Source organism: Myotis nattereri (assembly GCF_964212035.1).
Source record: "Myotis nattereri genome assembly, chromosome: 17".
Classification (NCBI taxonomy): domain Eukaryota; kingdom Metazoa; phylum Chordata; class Mammalia; order Chiroptera; family Vespertilionidae; genus Myotis; species Myotis nattereri.
Window position 1 is genome coordinate 16,240,576 of NC_138092.1, and position 22,812 is coordinate 16,263,387.

Consider the following 22,812-nt stretch of genomic DNA (forward strand, 5'->3'; position numbering starts at 1 on the left):
CATTTCTCCTCTCATATCAGCTTTTTACAAATTTTTATTTATTGATGTTAGAAAGAGAGGGCGTGAGAGAAACATAGATTTGTTTCACTTATTTATGCATTCATTGATTGATTCTTATATGTGCCCTGCCCATATAAGAATCGAACCCACAACTTTGGCATAACATGACGGTGCTCTAGCCAACTGAGCTACCCAGCCAAGGGTTCATCATATCAGCTTTGATTGGTGATAAGAATTGATAGTAGATTCCAAAGAGTACTGAATGCCAGGAGGCTAAAGAAGCTCATTTAAAAAAAAATAGTTTCCTCACCGGTTTGGCTCAGTGGATAGAGCATCAGCCTGCAGACTGAAGGGTCCCAGGATCAATTCCAGCCAAGGACATGTACCTCGGTTGTGGGCACATCCCCAGTGGGGGGTGTGCAAGAGGCAGTTGATCGATGTTTCTCTCTCATTGATGTTTCTAACGCTCTATCCCTCTCCCTTCCTCTCTGTAAAAAATCAATAAAATATATTTTTAAAAAATAGTGATAAATGCTAAATAGAGCTTTTAGCTACTTAAGTTTTCTGCTTAAGGCTATAGAGGCAACCATTTAAAATCCAAAATGGGGGAGCACTTGAGATCTTGCTTCTGGGAATATGTCATCAGTTTGGCTCAAGTAAACTCTTATAAAAATTCAATAACATAAAATAAAATCCAAGATGTGATACTACCATTTTTTCCACTTTCTAGGAATTGATGAGTACAGTGTCTCATGAATGCTAGGAGTAAGAAGTCAAATTGATACTCTAGGAATTAGCAGACAACATAATCTAAAACAGATTATGAAAGATGACAGAGATAGAACCTGAGAATCTAAATTCAGGTTCCTACTGTAATAGTGAAGAATTGCATTGGTCTGTGAGAAAAGGCCCCTAATTGTACTTACCTGAACACATAAAGCTTTATTTTTCTCTTATGGAAAGAAGTCCAGAAGTAGGCAGTCACTGGTATAGGTTCAGGATGTCAAGGCTGGGGTCTCTCTAAAATTTTCTTAGCCTTTTCCTCATGGTTCTAAGAGAGCTGCTGTAGCTCTTGCCATCACATCCATCTTCCAGATCAGGGGAACACGGAGGCAGAAAGGAATGACACCTGTATCACTGAAGCAAAACCTTTTTTTTTAAATTTATTTTTTAAATATTTTTTTTCATTGCTAAAAGTATTACAAAGGGTATTACATATGTGTCCCTTTTTCCCCCCGCCCTTATCAATCCCCTAGCCGCCCCTACCCCCCAGTGTCTTATGTCCATTGGTTATGCTTATATGCATGCATACAAGTCCTTCGGTTGATTTCTTACCCCCCTCCCTCTTGCCCCCCAACGCTCCCCGGCCTTCCTGCTGCAGTTAAAACCTTTTTTTAAAAATATATATTTTATTGATTTTTTACAGAGAGGAAGGGAGAGGAATAGAGAGTTAGAAACATCGATGAGAGAGAAACATTGATCAGCTGCCTCCTGCATACTCCCCACTGGGGATGTGCCCGCAACCAAGGTACATGCCCTTGACCGGAATCGAACCCGGGACCCTTGAGTCCACAGGCCAATGCTCTATCCACTGAGCCAAACCGGTTAGGGCAGCAAAACCTTTTTGAGAAACCTTTAATAGACTTCAGCTCATTGCGATCATCTTTTTCTTATTTATAAAATGGCTATGAATATCTGCTCTATCTTAACTTCCTGGTCCCCACCTACTCCAGCACTGATTAGGATAAATTAAATGAGGGTTTAGCAAATTGAAAAGGTAAATTATTAATTGGTGGGGCTGACCAGCAGACCCTGAGTGACAGATGAATGATTACTCTGACACAGTGTTTGCTGTGAAAGAGAGGGCTAAAGGACTGCCTGGCTAAAGGAACCAGAGAGCCTCAATCACCTGCCTCTTCAGGCTTTTGTTGTAACAGCAGTTTGAGATAAAGTTTATCTTTTAGATACAATCAGTAGGGTAAGTAATCTTGGGAGAACACATGTGTATGCAGTGTCCTTTAAGCATTAAGCATAAGGATTGCAGTAAACACCTGAGGGTCTACACGTGCACGGACTTGTTTGGAAAGGTCAAGGAATAATTAGGGGCGCCACCTTCAGCACTCCCCTAAGTCAGAATTCCAATAAACAGGGTGGGCCACCTTCAGCCCACTCATATTTTTGGAATGTCCTCCTTACAAACTTTCCAACCAAGTCCCGTGCTTCCCCACATCTTATATAATAAAAGCCTAATATGCAAATCGACCAAACCACAAAACGACCAGTTGCTATCACACGCACTGATCACCAGAAGCAGACGCTCAATGCAGGAGCTGCCCCCAGCCCACAGACCCCAACTGGTGGTGGCAATGGGGGGGGGGGGGGCGGGGACAGCAAGCAGGCGGCACTGGGCCAGCTAAGGTGGGTGCCAGTGGGGGCCCCCCAATCGCCCTGCTGGTCGCCCTACAGATTAGCCCTGATAGCCAGCCAGGCCTAGGGACCCTACCCATGCATGAATTTCGTGCACCGGGCCTCTAGTTAGTATATAACATAAGATGACTTTATTAAGGAGGCAATAGCAAGGAAGTGGTTGTATATATCAAAGGAGACTCTAATGCAGCGGTTCTCAACCTGTGGGTCACGACCCCTTTGGCAGTCGAACGACCCTTTCACAGGATGGTCCCCTAAGACTGTCCTGCATATCAGATATTTACATTACGATTCATAACAGTAGCAACATTACAGTTATGAAGTAGCAACAAAAATAATTTTATGGTTGGGTCACAACATGAGGAATTGTATTTAAAGGGCCAGAAGGTTGAGAACCAGTGCTCTAATGTATAATTTTCACTTCTCTGGTCATCAGTGAGAGTAAAATAAGCATAAATTATCTACAAGTTCATGTTGGGTATCTAAAAAATATCCCAGTGGGCCCCGCTGGTGTGGCTCAGTGGTTGAGTGTCAACCTGTGAACCAGGAGGATCACAGTTTGATTCCTGGTCAGGGCACATTCCTGGGTTGCAGACTCAATCGCAGTTAGGGGTTGTGCAGGAGGTAGCCGATCAATGATTTTCTCTCATCATTGATGTTTCTATCTCTCTCTCCCTCTCCTTTCCTCTCTGAAATCAATAAAATTTTTTTTAATTTAAAAATATCCCAATGGGTAATAAAAACTTAGCCTTAAAATATACCAATTACAAGTTATTCATGTAGTCTATGAACTGTATGAACTCTTGCCATTTGAACAGTCATATTGCAACCCACCTGTGGTCTCAGAGCATCTTGAAGGTTGGGCCAGAGATGTCAGTTATAAGGACACGATAGTGACAACATTTCTATCTAGAAATCCCTAGTGTAGAGTAGGAAATATTTTTGTTTGTTTGTTTTCAAACCCAGAGGTGCCCGTGGGAGGTTGAATTTTTAAAGTCAAACAAATGGTGTCACACTGATTGCTTTTTTATTTAAGATTACAAGAACTTTTAACTTTTAACTTTTCTAGTTAAAAAACAATTTTATCCTTTGTCAGGCAGTCAGTGTTCTATGTAGAAATGCATTTTCCAATAGAATAATGTGCTAAAATGTTTTCTTTCAAGACTATTTCATGTAATTAAAATTAAAGTTAAAAATCAGAGATCAGCTAGCTCATATCTTGAAGTCATCCATACAATTGCCTTCTCTTGTAGATCCAGATTCAGAAAGAGCCAAATAGCAATTAAAGATATCAGAAACAACAGAACTCTTTAGCAACGTGACTAATTAATTTGAAACAGCCTGTCTCCTGAGAGTCAGATAGATATAAAATTAGTAAGGTACTTATTTCATTCAAAGATTCGAGATCACTACCTAGAGGTTTCTTTTATTTTTAGCCTAGTAGACTGTTTTGTTTCTTTCGGTAGCTACCGTATGAGTGTGGGGCACAGTGGGTAGAGCTGGAGAGATCAATAGGCCTCTTGCTTATATATGGATCACAGCTATACCAATATTCAGTGAACGGACAGGACAGTTCAATGGAAATTGCTGGAATAATCTGTACAGTATGCTCAAGAAAAGATTATATCAGTTCCCTTTAAAGGATTTTCCTTTTTTGTAAGAAGTGAGGGTAGACCTCATATGTGAAGCCTAAAGAATACAATACAGTGTCCACAGAGCAAGAAAGATGCTTCTGGACCAAGGGAAAGGGCTATCAGGCATGGAAACCATGGGAGGAGGAGAAAATACTGATTAAACATCTCAAATATTCAGTAATGAAAGACAGGGAGGATGAATGGATGAGTGGTAAGAAATGAGGGAGATTATGGAAGTGTTTGAAGTTTTTTAGACTGGATTTCACACATACACAATTACAATCTGATCTTTTCTAAACTCTCACAACTATTTTATAGTGACTCTTGTAACGTTATGTGAGGATGTGAACCAACTGTGTTTTATATGCATATGGATGGAACATGAAATTAAGAAGGCAAATTAAGTGTCTCCAGAAATATTCACGCCTTGAATTGTTTATGCATTTCCCTTTGCATTTGTCTATTAGTCTTTTTTGGCAGACAAACTCTATCAGAATACTTTGTGCCTTTAATTTTTAAGTAGTTATAAATTGAATTGTAAAAGGTAGGCAACTTCATTGATGCAAGCCCTTAGTGGACATGTAATATGCCTTCATTGTGTTCTGTATTCATTTAATTCATTCAACAAATATTTATTGTTGTGTGCCACAAATACTGTGTGTCAGGAATGAGCTAGGTCATGCCATAAAAGATCATAACCAGTCTACTAAGAAATATTTGATTTGAAGAAGAACTTCCAAAAGTTCAGCGATTTTCACGACAAATTTCTTGAGGAACATATGACAGATATAGTGATTTAATCAACATCCTTTAAGCAAATTCCCTTCAGTAAAGCTTTATTCCTCTTTTCTGAGAAAATTGCTGTGTCTGCTTTATTATAACCTTATATACTTACTAGAGGCCCGGTGCACGAAAAATTGGTGCACTGGAGGGGGTCCCTCAGCCCAGCCTACCCTCTCTCACAGTCCAGGAGCCCTCAGGGGATGTCCTACTGACAGTGCTACTGGGCTGACCAGGGGAAGGCACCGCCCCCATCACCCTGCTGCTACTGCCACTGCCAGCCGCGGCAGTTCACTGTTGCGAGGCCAGAGCCCTTAGCCTCAGAATCGCCAGGGCTCATGGCTGCCTGAGACCCGGGCCTCACAGCTGCTATGGCTTTGTCTGGATGGATGTCCGAATGGATGTCCGGAAGACGTCTGCCCTAATTAGCATATTACCATTTTATTAATATAGATGCACCCCTCATCTGAATACAGTGCAAAAATTATGCTATATACTATATAGAACAAGTGGCACTGGGAACATTTTAGTTCTTGGCCTAGACAAAAAGACAGAAGATTTCTATACTCATTGAGAATATATTATCGATATGTTCCCTAGACCTAAATATAGGATGGAAGGCAGAAGGTTTCCTAGGAGATTTGGATCTTGCAAATATTAAGATTGAAGAATGATATAAAATGATCCAATTAGACATACTCTTCAGATTTTAATAAAAGTTTTGGGGAGAAAAATAGTGTTTTTTATACTTAATGTGAAAACAGATACTACCTTCAAGTAGTATCACATAAGTACACACCTAGCTTTGCAAGGTCATCCATTTTTGGAGTGATTGATTATATAACACATTTTCTGTGCCTTTTATCTTTATATGGATGAATTTTGAGAAACTGCTAGGGCTTAAAATCTAAATATGTTTGTAAAATGCTACTTTATTTCTGGATACTCTTATTCCATCTAATTCCTTTTTATGTCTGGCTTTTAATCAGTAATTTCAGGCTAAATGTAGTCAAGTGTCTGGAACTAAAAAATGTCAAATGAAATGCTCTATTATCTGATAATAGATAGGTTGTCCTTGTTAACTAATGCTTATTTTGTACTGATCTTGATTTAGGTTTTAGGTGACATTAGGTTTAAAAGTGGGAAGGTACATCACTCTTTTTTGTTCATTTAAATATTTGCTGCCTTTTTTTGTTAGCTATAATTTTGTAGTCTACCATATAGTTGCCAGTTATTCTTTACTTGCTTGACATGTAAATACCCTATGATTCCAAAACAGTGCATAATAGTAAAATTATGGTAATATCACTACTCTTCTGTTACCATATGGCTGTCTTGGAAGTAACTCTTCAAAAGTAATTGCCTTTCAAACTATTCCCTTCAATTATTTTGTTTTGGTCCTAGTACTCTGCCAATTCTACCTTCTTATCTTAATCTCCATCTCTTTAAACTAACGGACTACTTCTCTGAAACAAATCCTATATAATAAAGAGCTAATATGCTAATTAGACCGGATGGTGGAACGACTTTCCAGACGACCTCCCAGAACAACCAGTGGGTGGGGCTGCAAGGCAGCGGGGGGTGTGAGGGCCGAGCCCCGTGCACAAGTTTTGTGCATTGGACCTCTAGTATATTTATATTCTCACTAGAGGCCCGGTGCATAAAATTCGTGCATGGGGCGGGTGGTCCCTCAGCCCAGCCTGCACCCTCACAATCTGGGACCCCTTGAGGGATGTCCATCCAGGATCGGGGCTAAACTGGCAGTCTGACATCCATCTCGCAATCCAGGACCACTGGCTCCTAACCGCTCACCTGTCTGCCTGATCACCCCTAACCACTCGTCTGCCTGATTGCCCCTAACTGCTCTGCCTACCTGCCTGATCGCCCCTAACCACCTCTGCCTTGGCCCCCGCTGCCGTGGCTTCATCCGGAAGGACATCCGGAAGGTTGTTTGGCTGTCCGGTCTAATTAGCCTATTACACTTTTATTATTATAGATAGGAAAGACATCTGAGAAATTCAAGCATACAAGGAAAAGAAGAGCAAAGTGTAGAACAATGTTGGGCTGGTTGCCTAATGTATTTTTGGCTCTGATCATCTGGGCCAGCACTTGCTGGTTATGAAAAATGACTCTAAGTTACTCTGTGCTGACAGAACTTATTATAAGTAAAGGAGTAATTTACAAGTCATGGCTTCAACTTACAATTGCAGACTTCTTGTTCATATAAATCATGTGCTATGCTCATATAGTTAATCATAAAATAAATTCAGAATGCACTGTGCTGTTTTGGATTGCCTGAGACTTCCTTCCCTAGACACTTAGATTTCTCAAAGTATCAAGTTTAATTTGGGGATTTTCTCCAAGCTTCAGGAGCCTATTTTTAAAAGATAAGGAAATATTAAGTGCTGCATCAACTCAACTTCAGTAATCTCCTGAAGATTTACTCTCTGATGAAACCCCAGTCTTTATCTCAAAACATGTCTTGGTTAATGATAACACATGTAGAGGCTAGATAATTTATATAGGATTTTCATGAATGAATGACATGCTCCTTCAAAATGAACAAAGAAGTGAAAAGCTAGTTTAAGGACTTAGAAGAAAAGTCCCAGAAACTAAAATATTTAATTTAGAGGAAAAGGATTACAAAATCAATAACAATAATAGCTTGTATTTATTGGATACTTGCCACGTGCCATTCTTCAGTTACTCTGTTAGATAGATACTATTCTTATGCCCATCTTACAGGTGACAAAGCTGAGGCTTGGGGGAAATTAACTTGTCCAAGGTCTTATAAGTAGTAGTTGCTGGAGAAGATAAATCGTAGAAATCTAATGCTAAAGAGCCAGCTCTTTAACATGACAGGCACCATAACACAAATGATAGTCATGCCGATTGAATAGTTATTTGAATCACAGAACACTTCTTAAGATATTCCTACCAAAAGGTAAGGTTAAATCTATTCAAGTATTTTGAGTTAACATTATTTAGAGAAGGTAAGGGTAATGGAAGAACAAGGAAAATAGTATCACACAGAAACAAACATGGAAATCCGGTCCATGGGACATAGCCCAGGATCACTGATTGTTTCTGCATTAAGCCATGGTGTGCTAAAACAAACAAACAAATAAACAAAAACCAGTGGGGCCTTTGCTAAGACCTTACTGCTCCAAGTGTGGTCTCCTTTGCATCCAGCAATATTGGCACCACCTGGGAGACTGTTAGACAGGTAATATCTCAGGTCTTGCTCCAGACCCTATTGAATATTAAAATCCCCAAATGATTCATTTGCACATTAGAGTTGGAGGAACACTGGTCTAGATGCCCAGAGACTTAACCAATTGTAATATGTAGTCCTTGTTTTATCATGATTCAACAAGCCAAGTGCAAAGAGACATTTTTATCTATTGGGGAGATTGGGCATGGACTACGTTTTGAATTCTACAAAGGAATGAGTACTGATTTCATTAGGTGTGGTAATGGCACCCAACGGTTAATGGTGAATGTCCCAATCTTTTAAAATTTAGACCTGTATACTGAAGCATATTGGGGTAAAATAATGTCTTTGATTTGCTTTTAAAAGTTTTGGCAAAGAAAATAACAAATGTGGCAAAATCTTGAAAATTGTTGAATCTGTATGACAGCCATGCTATTCTTCCATCTACTTTTAAGTATGTTTGAATTTTTATAACTTTTTTAAATACCAAAGGAAATGAGCTAGAAGTTTTTTAAGTACAAGTTTTTTAAATAACTAAAAAAAAGAAATTTCTTATAGTAAAAATTTTTTTAAAAGGCTTAATCATTTAACAGGATATTGGGGAATCTTTCTGCAAAGGATTTTAAAAATAGGATAAAAATCAGGGCAATTTTAGATATAGTCCTGGTAAAAGCCAGAAGACAGGGATGGGGTTAAAGGGGATCCTAATATATGGTGAGAGGAGAAGGTTTGGCTTTGGGTGGAGGGCACATGGTGCAATATACAGATCTTGTAACATAGAAACCCACACCTGAAACGTATATGTTCATGTTGACCAATGTCATCCCAATAAATTTAATTTTAAAATGTTTAGTGAGAAAGGGTATCCACGCTGATAAAAAAAAAAAAAAAAAAGCGGGGGGGGAGGTTAGGTCTAGGGGGAAAAAAGCCAGAAGACTTAAAAAAATCTGTCAACTCCCTTTTAAAAAAGCATTCTATGGTAGATGTTATATTTTGTGAATATTATGGGTCATTGATCTTAGATTTAATGCCTTCATTATGTTTTAAAAAAAGAAAGAGTGGTTAGTTGTGCCTCTGGTCTACCCCCATTTTCCTCTCATGGCGTTCTTCACTGGTAGTTCCCTATAATGGTTGACGGATGGAATGCTGAGCTACCTGCTCATCCACATCAGGTATTTAACAGAGTCCTGTGCTCATCTTACTCTGTTGAGAGTCTATGCTGGTAATTGCAGACGAAGGCCTTTTGATGTTATGTGATCAATAGGAAACCCTTTAAGCTGGTGTATATTTGTCATATACAAAGGAATTCCTTTCAACACCACATAAACCCTTAATGTACTTACCCATTACAAAGCATACCTTTTTTTCTTTTTCTGGAAAGAGGAGCAAAAGAGACTCCCTAAGCTATTAAAAAGAAAAAAAACCCAAGCACTTTGATAGGCTATTAAGTGGCAGTATTTGTGAGAATGTGTTTCATATTTCTGGCTCTTTCCTATAGAAAACCGAGAGTGGTTCTCAAAGACCAATAAACGAAGCCAGCGTTCCCCAGATGCAGACATTATACTGTTCACAGGTGAACAACCGACGCCTGACTGGTTTAGTAGGTGCCTCATGTTTACAGAGTGAGTCAGTGGATGAGCAGGAATCTGCTTCCAGAAGCCTTCCCATTTTAACCACAAGTGGTGTTTCCTATATGGTACTATATTTGGGTCTGTTGGTTTGGATTTTATGGAATAATCCAGAGCATCTTAAGATTTTCCATTAGACACATATGTATTAGGAGAAATAAATGAGTAATCGGATAGTGGAGGGAATTTTCATCTGACTCTGAATCAGAGTTGCTGACCCTCTGGAGCTGTTCCTTGCACTTCTTTAATTTAGGGTAAGCCCCTGAGAGGCTCCCTGCTATAGGACACCGCATTGTTAGACATGCGTGATTTTTAATTTTGTGGACACCTAAATTGTTTTTTAATTTACTGTGTATTAGACTTCTATGATCATTATGATTATCCCCTTATTAATGCAGATAAACCTTATTGAAACTTTAAGGACAAGTGGACCTCTGGATAGAGCCCTTTTTATATTATGCAAAATTCATGATTTCTTCTTTTTGGGAGAGATAAGTAGTGAATGTGATGATTTTGAAGCACAGCAATCCTCTATTTCAAAATAACAGAAGTACATATATTTAACAGCAAGTGATCTTTACTTTGGAAAGTAACACAAGCTCTAACTTTTGAGGACATAAAATTGACATCTGTTACCTTGCAAACAATTTTTAAAAACACTTAAAGGGAGTGTTCAAAGTTACATTTGAGGAAGACAAATTAAATCTTTTGAAATTCAAATGTGGCACATCATTCAATGTTTAAGCTCCAATCTTGAAGAAATAGTTATAACTTTTTGTACCAAATACACCCTATGTTTGATCACAACACTTGAAAGAATAACCAGCATGCTTTTTACGGGTTCCAAAATCAAATTAGAAAATATGCATGTAATAAAGTAAATGTACTTAGATTTATTCATGACTAATATGCATGTTCTATAGACTAACTGAGGTTAAAATTCATTTGAATACATCTTTCACTAAAGTTTTGAGAAAACACCTACAAAGTGATACAGCTTCAGAAGTTATCAAATACTTCCATCATGCTTATGGTATTCACAACATACAGATTTGCTGGCTAAAAAAGCATCATTCTATTAGCAATAAACTATTTTGCAAGTAGCTATCTTATATTTGCCATATGGGCTTTCATCACACCTTTCTTTCAGTCCAAGATTTCTCTGAACTAATTGCAGCTAAATCAAATTGGTGCAAAGATGACTTCAGAGAAGAGGGTGTCTTAATTGGGACCCCATAGATTGTGAAGCTATAAGTGAACATGTGGGGCTGAAAGAGAAAGCACAGAAAGATATGTCAGTAAGTGGCATAAATATAAGGCTTTCTGAAGATAGACTATACAAGCAGCCAAAGGCATGATGTGGTTATAGGAGTGCTTAATGTTTCCCCACCTACTAGACCTGGGTTTCTCAACCTGGGCAATGTCGACATTTGAAGTTGGACAATTCTTTGTTGCAGAGCTGTCCTGAGCATTGTAGGATCTTAAGCGGAGTCCTTGGCCTCAATCTACTAGATGCCAGTAGCACACACACCCTTAGTTCGATAATGATAATATCTGTAAATATTCCCTGGTGATAGGTTTGCCAGACTTAGCAAGTAAAAATAGAGGACACCCAGGTAAATTTGATTTTCTGATAGCAGCAAGTAACTTTTTGGTATATGTATATCCCATACAACATTCGGTACAGACTTGTACTAAACATTTATTTGTTGTTTGTCTGAAATTCAAATGTAACTGGGAGGTCTATATTTTAGCTAGTAACCCTACTAGGAGGCAAAATTGTCCATGGTTAAAAACCCGCTGTGCCATTGGTATCAGTAAGTTATGAGCAAACACCCAAGACACTCTTGGCTAACCTGACTGACAATGTCGCTTTCCTGAACCTCTCTGACTCCAGTAACCTTGTTTGCAGAGGACAGCTCATTAACCTTCCTCACAGTGTGAAGTGAGATCTAAAAGAAATAATATATGAAATACCCTTAGTACAATGCCAGGCCTAGTAAACACTTGATATATGTCTGTTATTACTGTCTAGCAATCCCTTACAAGATGGTGTCATAATATTTATTGGCCTCTGGACTTGATTTTCACTAACAAGAAAGATTGTATTAAGGAAACAACAGGAGCCCTGCAGTGATTCTCAGTTGAGGCTGCACGTTGAAAAGGCTGGGGGGTGTCCTCACGGCTGTGTGGATCCTATCTCTGAGAGGATTTCATTGATCTGGAGTGTGGTCTGAGCATTGGGATTTTCAAAAGGTCCTAAAATGTGTAGCCAAAGCTGTTTGAGAGAAAAGTATCAGATAATTGGTATGCCTTAACAATGAAAAGAGGGAGTAAACTCAAACTACATTTGATCGTTGGGTTATAGAAAAGTAGGTTGGAATCAACTTTTGAGAAAAGTTGGACATTTCATTCATTCATTCATTCATTCATTCATTCATTCAACAAATATACTATCTGAATACCTACTATGTGCCAGGCCATGTTCTAATGATAAACAAGACATTTTAATTTAATTTCATAGACTAGAATTAAGGTCCACATGAGAGATAGCAGCATTCCCTCCCCCCACCCCCCAAAAAGATCAAATGAAGTCAGTCATGAATAGGTTTTTTTAATGTTTTCATTGATTTTTAGAGAGAGGAAGGGAGATAGAAACATTGACAAGAGAGAAACATCATCAATCAGCTGCTTGCAACACAGGCATGTACCCTGCCCGGGAATCAAACCAGTGACCTCCTGGTTTGTGGATTGATGCTCAACCACTGAACCATACAGGCCAGGCTGAAGTCAGGGTTTTAATAAGAAAGCAAAATGGGGAGAAATTAGTGTGACTTGACAAGATGGTCTCTGAAGTTAGCTCTTAGGAGAGATTGAAATAGCAAGAGCATATTACAAGGACAAGTAACGGGATGGCATAAAACTGTAACAAAACTAGCAACTGCAGCAGGATCATTCTGTGAAAAGGGAAGTCCTAGAATAAAGGCAAATAAGAAGGAAGTGTGAGGCCCTCTTTTTGAGGAAGATCTGCATTGTTTAACAGATTGTTAAAAGACAGAACAAGTGTAATGCCTATTTTGCTTTATTTTTCTCAAGAAGAATGAGTTATTAGAAAATGCAAAACAAAAGTGTGCAATGGAAATGTGTAGGCTAAAATGGGTGAGGATAGATCACACATATCCTTTTTACAAGAATTATTAACCTCTTGCTGAGTCATCAGTACATTTTCATGTGTGATCACAGGAACTTCGGTAGTAATATTATAGGACTGACAGTGTACTTGTGAAAATTACACTCCTGCCCTAGCTGGTTTGGCTCAGCGGATAGAGCATCAGCATGCGGACTGAAGGGTCCCAGGTTCGATTCCGGTCAAGGGCATGTACCTTGGTTGTGGGCACATCCCCAGTAGGGGGTGTGCAGGAGGCAGCTGATGGATGTTTCTCTCTCATTGATGTTTCTAACTCTCTATCCCTCTTCCTTCCTCTCTGTAAAAAGAAATCAATAAAATATATTTAAAAAAAGAAAAAAAAGAAAATTACACTCCTTTTTATAACAAAAAAAACATCAAAATATATATAATAGCCTAAATATAATATAAGTTTATTTCTTGTTTTCAAATCTGAAACTGCTGTTCCTGGGTGGTGAGTCTCTCTCCTCCAAGAGTGGATTCAGGGACCCAGGTTCCTTCTATCTTGTGGCTCTGCCATCTTTAATAAACGGCTCCTCAGTTCTCCATGCTCATCTTTTCCTGGCTGTGGAAAGAAAGAGAACATGAAAGGCTGCCAATGGGGTGCTCTTGTGGGCCAGGTTGAAAAGTAGCATATATCACCTTTAAAAGCCTTCCACTGTCTAAAAACCAGTCACTTGGGCACCCAATTGAAAAAAAAATTGAGAAATGTAGTGTGCCCAGGAAGAATAATCAGATTTGATGACAGCTAACTAATCTCTACAAGATCTGCCAAAAAACTGTAGTTAGATGAATAATTCAAATTTTAAAAATGGAGTTGAAATGGAATTGAAGGAGATAGAAATAACAAAGGCTTGAATCCACTTGGAATCTGTACCTCATCTTCTGCATATTAGGAAAGCATGTGATAAATACATGACATTGTTGATAAATGAGAACTGGGTGATGGTATCATTGAGCGGATTCATAGCTCTTCAGATCACTGTCCAGCCAGTAGTAATCACTGTCAACCATCAAGGCAGTCTCGAGTGCTATGTCCTGTGACTCTCCTTGCCCATATCTCATGAAACACTTGAATACAGACAAATTTGAGGGTGACTCAGTGAAAGAGATATTGAATGATAGTGCAGATGAAAGAATCAAGAGTGGTTTCACATGATCTCAAAAATCTAGAACATAGATCAGCAGAATTTTTTTGAAAACAGCAAGGTAGTATTTTAGGCTTTTGGGTCATCAGGTCTCTGTCACTAGTCCTTTCTGCTGTTGTAGCCCAGAAGCTGCCATAAACAATATATAAGTGAATTGGTGTGGCTGTATTCCAGTAAAACCAAATACAAAAAACAGGTGCCAGGCTGGATTTGGGCCATACTTTGCTGAATCCTGATCTAGAAGTATAGGTTGAAATCTGAAGGCAGTAAATCTAAATTTGTTCATTTAAGGCCAAAAAACAATGGGCCTAACGTTACCTATAGAGCAACAAGGTGGGCATTATTTGCTCTGATTTTACAGATAAGAAAGCGAAATCTCAAAAATAAATAGTTTGACCCGCATTCGCATCTGGATAACACTTAATGGGACATCATGCCACATCAACAAATGTTTGCGTAAATTGAGACACACACAGTTCAGTGCTCGGGTGGAGTACTTCACGTGGCAGCACGCCCTGTAGGAGAGCCCTGAGTTCTTCGGGCTCTGTTCTTATTCACGTGTGTGACGTTTGAGAGACTCACTTAACTTCTCTGGGCCTTGGCTAACAAAACAATAAAAATAAGAGGCTGGACTAGATAAACACCAAAGCCCCTCTCAGGTTCAATAGAGTTACTATTAATATGTTAAGGGCATCATGTGAGCGAGAATTGAGACTTACTCCTTGTGACTCCAAAAAGCAATTATTTTTAATGTTTTCTAATGTAGTTTTATGGAAAATCAATTTATAAAACATAAAAACGGCACTTTTATGAGCATGCACGTGTTTTACAAGTACAAATTTATGTTATCTGATTATAAAGACATTTATTGAAAGAATAATTGGGTGGGTATGAATGAAACTGAAGTTTTAAACTGGGAGTGATAGATAATTGATGGATTCTTTTTAGAATCAGTGCCTCAGCATTCTATTTGTTATAAGTTGGTTATTTACTTGCTTGCTTTTGGTTGTACAATGTCAAGAAAATCCTTATTCACATGGTAGTTTAAATGATAAAAAGAAGAGTCTTGCAATCTAAGAAATCTTGTCAGAATATAGAAATGGCAAGAGAAGCCTGAAAAACAAAATGCATTAACTTGACAACATAAATCAGGTGATCTTTAGTATATTAATTTGGCATACATGATAACAATAAATGTAAATTAAGCATTTGAAAAAATCTTTTATCAGTTAAGGAAGGCTAAGTTTATGCTATGCTGCTACCTGAACACCCAAACCTCAAAGGCTTGCTGTAGTAAGTGTTTATCTTATTTTTATGTCTTGCTCATCGTACATGTCCAATTCTGGTTATGGTTAAGGGGAGGGGCTATGAGCCACATAGCTTCTCAGGGATCCAGGCTGTTGGAGATGGCTCCCCAGTCTCACAGCTGTACTATCTGGCACAGGTATGATCATTGGTTGCTAAGGCAAGGGCAGAGGCATCTGCAGTGCAAAACATTGGCTGTTTTATACAGAGGCCGTTCTTCACATGTGAGCGTAAAACACATTTGTCAGTTCTGCTCAGTGTTTGCTGAAACTAGTCTCCGGACCCTATTTCGGAAGTTAATGTGTGAGTCACATGGACTAAATATGCAAAAGCACTTGGAAGAACTATAAAGGAGCAGATTGCAACCATGTTTCAAAATAGAAAAATGCAGGTTCCTGAACCCACCCTACAACCCAGGAATCAGGGTCTCTGAGGTAGAGTTGGGAAATTTGCATTTTTAAAAAACATGCCACAGCTGATTCTCATTATCAATAGGAAGGGGCTGCTATGAATAAGGAGTGTTTTCAAAACAGAGGAAAAGCAACAGTTAGATCTGTGGATTTAAGAATTTCCTGGCTGCAGTGTCGAAGAAACTAGAAGCAGGGAGATTTCGTGTCACACACATACAGTGCTCAATGAGCAGACATAAATACATGTGCCTATATATCAAACAGTGTGTTAGCAGGACCAGTTCAGTCTAAGAGTTTAACAGTGTTGTTGTAAATTTCTCTGTATATTTCCAGAATATTCTCCCCACCCCCCCGAGGTACATGCCCTTGACCAGAATCACCAAGGACCCTTCAGTCTTGCTGGCTGATGCTCTATCCACTGAGTTAAACCGGCTAGGGCTACAGTATGTTATTTAAAAAAAAAAAACCCAAAAACTAATAATTCCACTCTATATACTAGAAGGAAATGAAAACATATCCACAAAAAATTTTGTACATAGATATTCACAGCAACATCCTATATAATAAAAAGCTAATATGCAACTTGACCGAACAGCAGAACGACTGGTCGCTGTGACGTGCACTGGCCACCAGGGGGCAGATGCTCAACACAGGAGCTGCCCCCTGGGGGTCAGTGTGCTCCCACAGGGGGAGCGCCGCTCATCCAGAAGCTGGGCTCATGGCTGGAGAACCCAGCGGCAGTGGTGGGAGCCTCTCCTGCCGCTGCAGCAGCACTAAAGATGTCCGACTGCCAGCTTAGGTCCGCTCCCCTCAGGAAACAGGCCTAAGCCGTCAGACATTCCCTGAGGGTTCCCAGACTGGGAGAGGGTGCAGGCCAGGCTGAGAGACCCCCGAGTGCATGAATTTCGTGCACCGGGCCTATAGTCTATATATAAAAGCCTAAGCGACCAGAACGACCAGTCGCTATGATGCACAATGACCACCAGGGGGCAGACACTCAACACAGGAGCGTTGTGGTTAGTGTGCTCCCACAGCCAACCTCCTGTAGCCGGCCAACCTCCTGCGGTCCCTCCCGCTGCCCCCAGCCAGCTGGCCAACCTCCGCAGTCCCTACACCCCCCTCCCAGCCGGCCAACCTACCACAGTCCCGATCTGGACTGGGTGAGATGGCCCCGATTGGCCCTGATTGTCGGCCAGGCTGAGGGACCCCACCCATGCATGAGTTCATGCACCGGGCCTCTAGTTATTCATAATAGCCAAAAAGTGGGAACGATCCAAATGTCCATCAATTTATGAATGCATAAATAAAATGTTTGATATAACTATACAATGGAATATTATTTGGCAATAGAAAGGAATGAAGTGCTAATACATGCTACATCAATGAGCTGTATCAATTAGGCTAAGTGAAAGAAGCCAGACACTAAAGACCAGATATTGTATGATTCCATTTATTTGAAATGTCTATTAAAGGCAGATCCATAGAGACAGAAAGTGGATTAGTGGTTGCCTACATGTTGGGGTGAGAATGGGGAGTGACTGCAAATAGGTAACAGACTTCTTTTCTGGGTGATAGAAATGCTCAAAAATTAGATTTTGGTGATAGTTTAACAACTGTAAATATACTATCAACCGTAGAATTACTTTTAACAGGTGAATTATATGGTTTTTAAATCATATGTTAATAACAGTATTTTTAAAATGATGCAAAGGGTTACTGGTAGAGTCAGGCATGGTATATAAGGAAACTTTAAGGATGGGAGGGGTTGATGTGAATGAAGTAGGGAGGGTAAGGAGGAAGGAACCAGAGTGGAGAGCGAGAAAAAAATTTACAAAATAGAGGAATAATAAGGCTGGCAAGTTATAGACCACAGACACCAGACTCAGATAAGTGTTAATTTGGAGAAGGAAAGGCATTTACAGGAGTAAGGAATTCCTTCCTTCTGAGACAAAATATGGAGATGAACTTGTAGACGGCAGAGAAAAAGGGAAGAAAAGTGAGTATTCATAACCGATGGCCTGTGGTTTTCCGAGTCAGGAAGAAGAAGAAGTAACAAGCTTGAGTGATGAATTTGTCAATTTCAGAATGGTGATGGTTCAGACAACAAATGTTAGGAATATAAAAGCAAGCTGAATATGTAAGGAAAATGATTTTTTAAGCCATTACGGCTTAGCTGAGTTTAAGTAAAAAATAGTAAAGAACTCAATCATCTAGGTTATACATTTTTTTTCTCTAGCCGCTCTAGATTTCCAGGAAACAAGCAGAAACACATGAATTAACTGCCTGTGAAACTGGGTTTGAACAGGTTCCTGCTAAGGTTGGATGTAAAAGTGCCAATTTAATCAGGTATAAAATACCCGAGACACTTCTGAATATGGTTATCACAAACTAAACAACTTTCAAGAAGTAAAACATTGTCCAGCCGGTGTGCTCAGTGGTTGCGCTTCTCCACCAAGGAGCCAGGAGGCCATGGTGTGATTCCAGGGTTGATCCCCCGTAGGGGGCGTGCAGGAGGCAGCAATCAATGATTCTCTTTTATCATTGATGCTTCTCTCTCTCCCCCTCTCCCTCCCTCTCTGAAATTAATAAAAACATATTTTTAAAAAAAGACATAAAACATCTTAGAAAAACATTTCAATTTAGTTCATCAGGATTACATTTAATTCATAGAAATTCGATGTTGAAAGCTTACTGAGCCTCTCTGAGATGGCAGGGGTGGTGCTGAGCATGGTAACGTTTCCTTATGGAATGGAAATTTCAGAGAAAAAACAGGAGCTACTTACCATTCTACCCAATGGGTTCAAAGGAGGTGCAGAGGGAAGTCTGGAGCAGGGCTTTCCCAAGCAGCCCCTCTGAACGCATGGGTATGCAAACTCCTGGGTCCTCTCTTACCGACGCTGTGAATTCCACTCTGAGGTGCAGCCCAAACATGTTATATTTTTAACCACATCTATAATAATAAAAGCATAATGTGCTAATTAGACTGACGTCCTTCCGGATAATCTTCCTAACGAAACTGGGGCTACGAGAAAGGAGCCCCTGGCATGAATTTCCTGCAGCGGGCCTTCAGTATACTATAAAAGTGGTGTGGCCCTGACCTGTTTGGCTCAGTGGATAGAGCGTCAGCCTGGGGACTGACAGGTCCTGGGTTCGATTCAGGTCAAGGGCATGTACCTTGGTTGCGGGCACATCCCCAGTAGGGGGTGTGCAGGAGGCAGCTGATAGATGTTTCTCTCTCATTGATGTTTCTAACTCTCTATCCCTTTCCCTTCCTGTCTGTAAAAAATCATAAAATATATATTTTTTAAAAGTGGTGTGATGTTAGAATGGGAACTTTTGTCCAACTTAGTAAGAATTTAAACTGAAAACAGTGATGGTGGGGAAAACAGTTTATAAAAACTATCAAACAGTTTATTAAAAAAAGGGGTGAGGGGAAGTCGTTTAATGGTTCAGCAAAAAAAGATTTAAGAAAACCTGAAAGATGTATAAACAGACCTGAGCGGGAGAGAAGAACCAGATCTCACAGGAAACCAAATCGAATAGGAAATGCCCGTCGAAGGCCACTGCACTGCTCTTTCTCCGCCCGGAGGGGGAAAAGGTTGGCCACCAAAACCCTGAATTACCTCCTCGCCTTACAGGACCAGATTCCTGGGATGTCAAACTCGAGCAACAGGTCTCCGTGCCGAGACGAACTTTAAACGTGACTGTTTGTGCTTTATTTTTTACGAAGATGGTCTCGCTGTGCTTCCCACGTACCCATTTTCTCTCTCTGGGTTGGTTTTCATTAAGGATGACTGCATCTTTACCTTCACACTAACTTTCCCAGCCTCCTCCTCGCCATCCCGCCCCCAAAACAGACAGAAGTTTCCTGTGGACGGTGCGCCTCCGCCAGCGCACGGACTCCCCACGGAGACACTTCCCGAGGCAGCTCTAGGCCCCCCGACGTGTGCGCACCTCCAGCAAAGCCTCCCCTGGGCCATTTCCCTGCCGGTTCCGTCCTCCGGCCCCGAGGCGGGGCCTCCACCCACCCGCCCAGCAGTCCTGCAAGTCCGGTCGGGCCGCGCGGGGCGGGGCCTGGGGGCGGGGAGGGGAGGGCGGGGCCGGCCGCTCCATCGGGGCCGGCGGGTGGGGTGGGGGCGGGTAGGACCAGCCCGACTTGCTCCAAAGTCCTAGCTCTCCAGCCCCCGCGTCCGTTCTAGGAAGCATGTCCCTAATTTAGAAACTAGTTTTCGCCTGCGTTGGCGTGTGGAAGCAGCAAGAAAAACTTTTCAAAACTTTTGAAAACTTTTGTCCAACTTCTGCACCCCCCCGGAGCGTGGTTTCCGGATGGTTCGTCCCGGGGCCACGCTGGGGACGCCCTCTCCCCTCCCCGCCCCCGGGAGGCGCGCGGAGCCCTTGCCCCCGCGTCGGGTTGGACGCGCCGACGCCCACTGAGTGGCGGCCCCGCGAAACCCTCCGCCCCCTTCGGCCCTGCCCTGGCCCGGCGGCCCGCGGCAGGGACATGGACTACCTGACCACGTTCACGGGCAAGGGCGGACGCCTTCTGCGGGGTACGGCCCTCCGCCTGTGGGGGCTCGGGGGCGGCGGCGAGGCCCGGCAGGTGTGCTTCGAGGACTACCTGAGGGAGCCCGCCCAGGGGGACCCCGGGGGCGGGCCGCCGCCCCGCCGGCTCCCGGCGCCGTCCAACCCGGAGGGACCTGGTGAGCCCAGCCTTCCTTTGCCTCCCGCGTGGCGTGGCCCACCCGGCTGGGGCTGGGGCTGGGGGAGGCGGCGGGCGGGGGTGTGGCCCTGGCCGGGGAGGACCGGGGTCGCGCGCGGGGCGGGGCAGGGCCGGGGCAGGGCCGGGGCGGGTGTGCGGGACCCGGGTGGGAGGGGAGGACTCGGTCCGCGGGACGGGACACTTCCACCCGCTGCGTCGCACCTCTTCCTGCTCCGCTTCCTGCTGTCTTCCCTCCAGGGGCTTTCCTTCCCCGCCGAGTGTTTGTAGGGCGCGACCCCTTCGCTGTCCCCTCCCCCGGGGGTGAATGAATCGTAAACGAACTGTGACGCCCTTCGTTTCTGGGAGACCCGGAGACCGCTGTGCCCACCTGTCTTGGGTTTGGGGCAGTGTTTTTTGATGTTTTTTGATGTTTGCCACTGTTAGGGTTCACTTCAGCACTTACCGCTAATACTGTAGAAAAGAAAATGCTTAACTTAAGCAACTGGAACCTAGTCGATTTAGTATCAAGGATTTTTGTTTTCCTTTTTTTTTTTTTTTTTTTTTTTTATTCTTGTATCGTGTTCTTGGAAAGGGTGTGTGTTGTCTAGAGGTGGAAGGAACCTAGAAACTTTTTTTCTCAGTTGCTATTTATAGTGACTGCTGTGCTAGCGTTCTTCCATCGTAGTGCCCATTACTATTCTTTCCAAAAACAATCAGTCATCATGGGATGAGATTGATGTCTTATGGATGTTTAAAAAGCGCTTGTTGAAGTATTAGCACAATGCATACGGCAACCTTTCCAATGTTGGTGGCTTCCTCTAAGCAGGTGATTTTCAACCTTTTTCATCTCGTGGCACACACAGACTAATTGCTAAAATCCCGCGGCACACCAAAAGAGACATTTTTTGCCAATCTGACCAGAAAAATAGGTATAGTTTTGATTCATTCACGCCAGGCGGCTATTGTTGTGTTGGCTGTTGTCATATTTTTTTTAAAAAAACGATCTGAAGCAGTGGTTCTCAACCTTCCTAATGCCGCGACCTTTTAATACAGTTCCTCATGTTGTGGTGACCCCCAATTTCATTGTTACAAATTGAACATAATTAAAGCATAGTGATTAATCACAAAAACAATATGTAATTATATATGCATTTTCCCGTGGTCTTAGGCGACCCCTGTGAAAGGGTCATTCGACCCCCAAAGGGGTCGTGACCCACAGACTGAGAACCGCTGAAAAAGAGGCCAGTGCCGTTGACTAAGTAGTCAGGTATTGCACGTTTTAAAATACTTTGTGGCACACCTTTCGAAAAGCCAGGCCCTTCCTCCAGGTCTAGACAATGACCTGTGCATTCTAGCCGTGTTTCTTTTACAGACTCCCTACCACACGGGTGGATTGGCTGCACCCTAGTACCCAGTTTGTTGTTGCTGATCTTACCGCTCACCACTTGTGTGTAGTAATGATGTTGATACGTTTTACCATTGACAGACTATAAGGATGGACCAGATATGTACCCTTCACCGGGAATCGAACCCAAGACCCTTCGGGGCTCCGCAGACGCTCTGACCGCTGAGACACGCTGGCCATCCTGGTTTTCATAGTGGCTGTACCAGTTTACATTCCCACAAGCAATGAATGAGGGTTCCTTTTTCCCCACAACCTCTCCAGCAGCACTTGTTATTTATCTGTCTTGTTGATAATAGCCATGCTAACAGTTGTAAGGTGGTATGTCATTGTAGTTTTGATTTGCAAGTTTCATTCTTCCCCATGTGGCTTTCCAATGTTCCCAGCACCCTTTATGGAAGAGGCTTTCTTTTCTCCATGGTGTGTTTGGCTCCTTTGTCAAAACGCATTTGCCCATATGCATCTGGCTCTGTGTTGGGGCTCTCAGTTCTTTTCCATTGGTCTGTGTGTCTGTTTTTCTGCCAACACCATGCTGTTTTGATAACCATAGCTCTGTAGTATAATTTGAAGTCAGGTAGTGTGATTACCTCCAGCTTCAGTCTTTTTTCTCAGGATTGCTTTGGATATTCAGTGAAATCTTTTGTGGTTCCATACTAATCTGATAATTTTTGTTCTATTTCTTTAAAAAATTACATTGGGATTTTGATGGGGATTGCATTAAATATATATATTGCTTTGGGTAACATGGGCATTTTGATGGGGATTGCATTAAATATGTATATTGCTTTGGGTAACATGGCTGTGGTCTATACGCACTAGATGCCAGTGGATTGATTCTTCCAATCCATGAATGCAGAATATCTTCCCATTTCATTGTGTCTTTTCATTTTCTCTTAATAATGATTTGTAGTGTTTAGTATATAGGTCCTTCACATCCTTTGTTAAGATTATTCCTAGGTATTTTCTTTTGGTTGCAAT

At 41.6% G+C, this 22,812-nt stretch overlaps 1 protein-coding gene and 1 long non-coding RNA gene across 5 annotated transcripts in view; one reads left to right on the forward strand and one right to left on the reverse strand.

The window, feature by feature from the left end:
• Positions 1–22,812, forward strand: part of OXR1 (oxidation resistance 1) — a gene marked incomplete at its 5' end in the record, with an annotated part of 321,831 nt that overhangs the window by 225,627 nt on the left and 73,392 nt on the right. For 2 of the 4 annotated variants that reach the window (XM_081111222.1, XM_081111223.1), the window contains one exon: positions 20,235–20,433. The exons of the other annotated variants lie outside the window; for them this stretch is intronic. In XM_081111222.1, the coding sequence (XP_080967348.1) occupies positions 20,235–20,433 (199 nt within the window). Of the gene's footprint in view, positions 1–20,234; positions 20,434–22,812 lie in introns of those variants that run through there. 4 annotated transcript variants of the gene reach the window in all.
• On the reverse strand, positions 12,281–19,732 carry LOC308533307. Its single transcript, XR_013997051.1, has 3 exons — positions 19,357–19,732; positions 18,517–18,683; positions 12,281–13,435 (listed from the first exon to the last, which is right to left on the reverse strand). It is a non-coding gene; the product is annotated as an uncharacterized lncRNA (long non-coding RNA).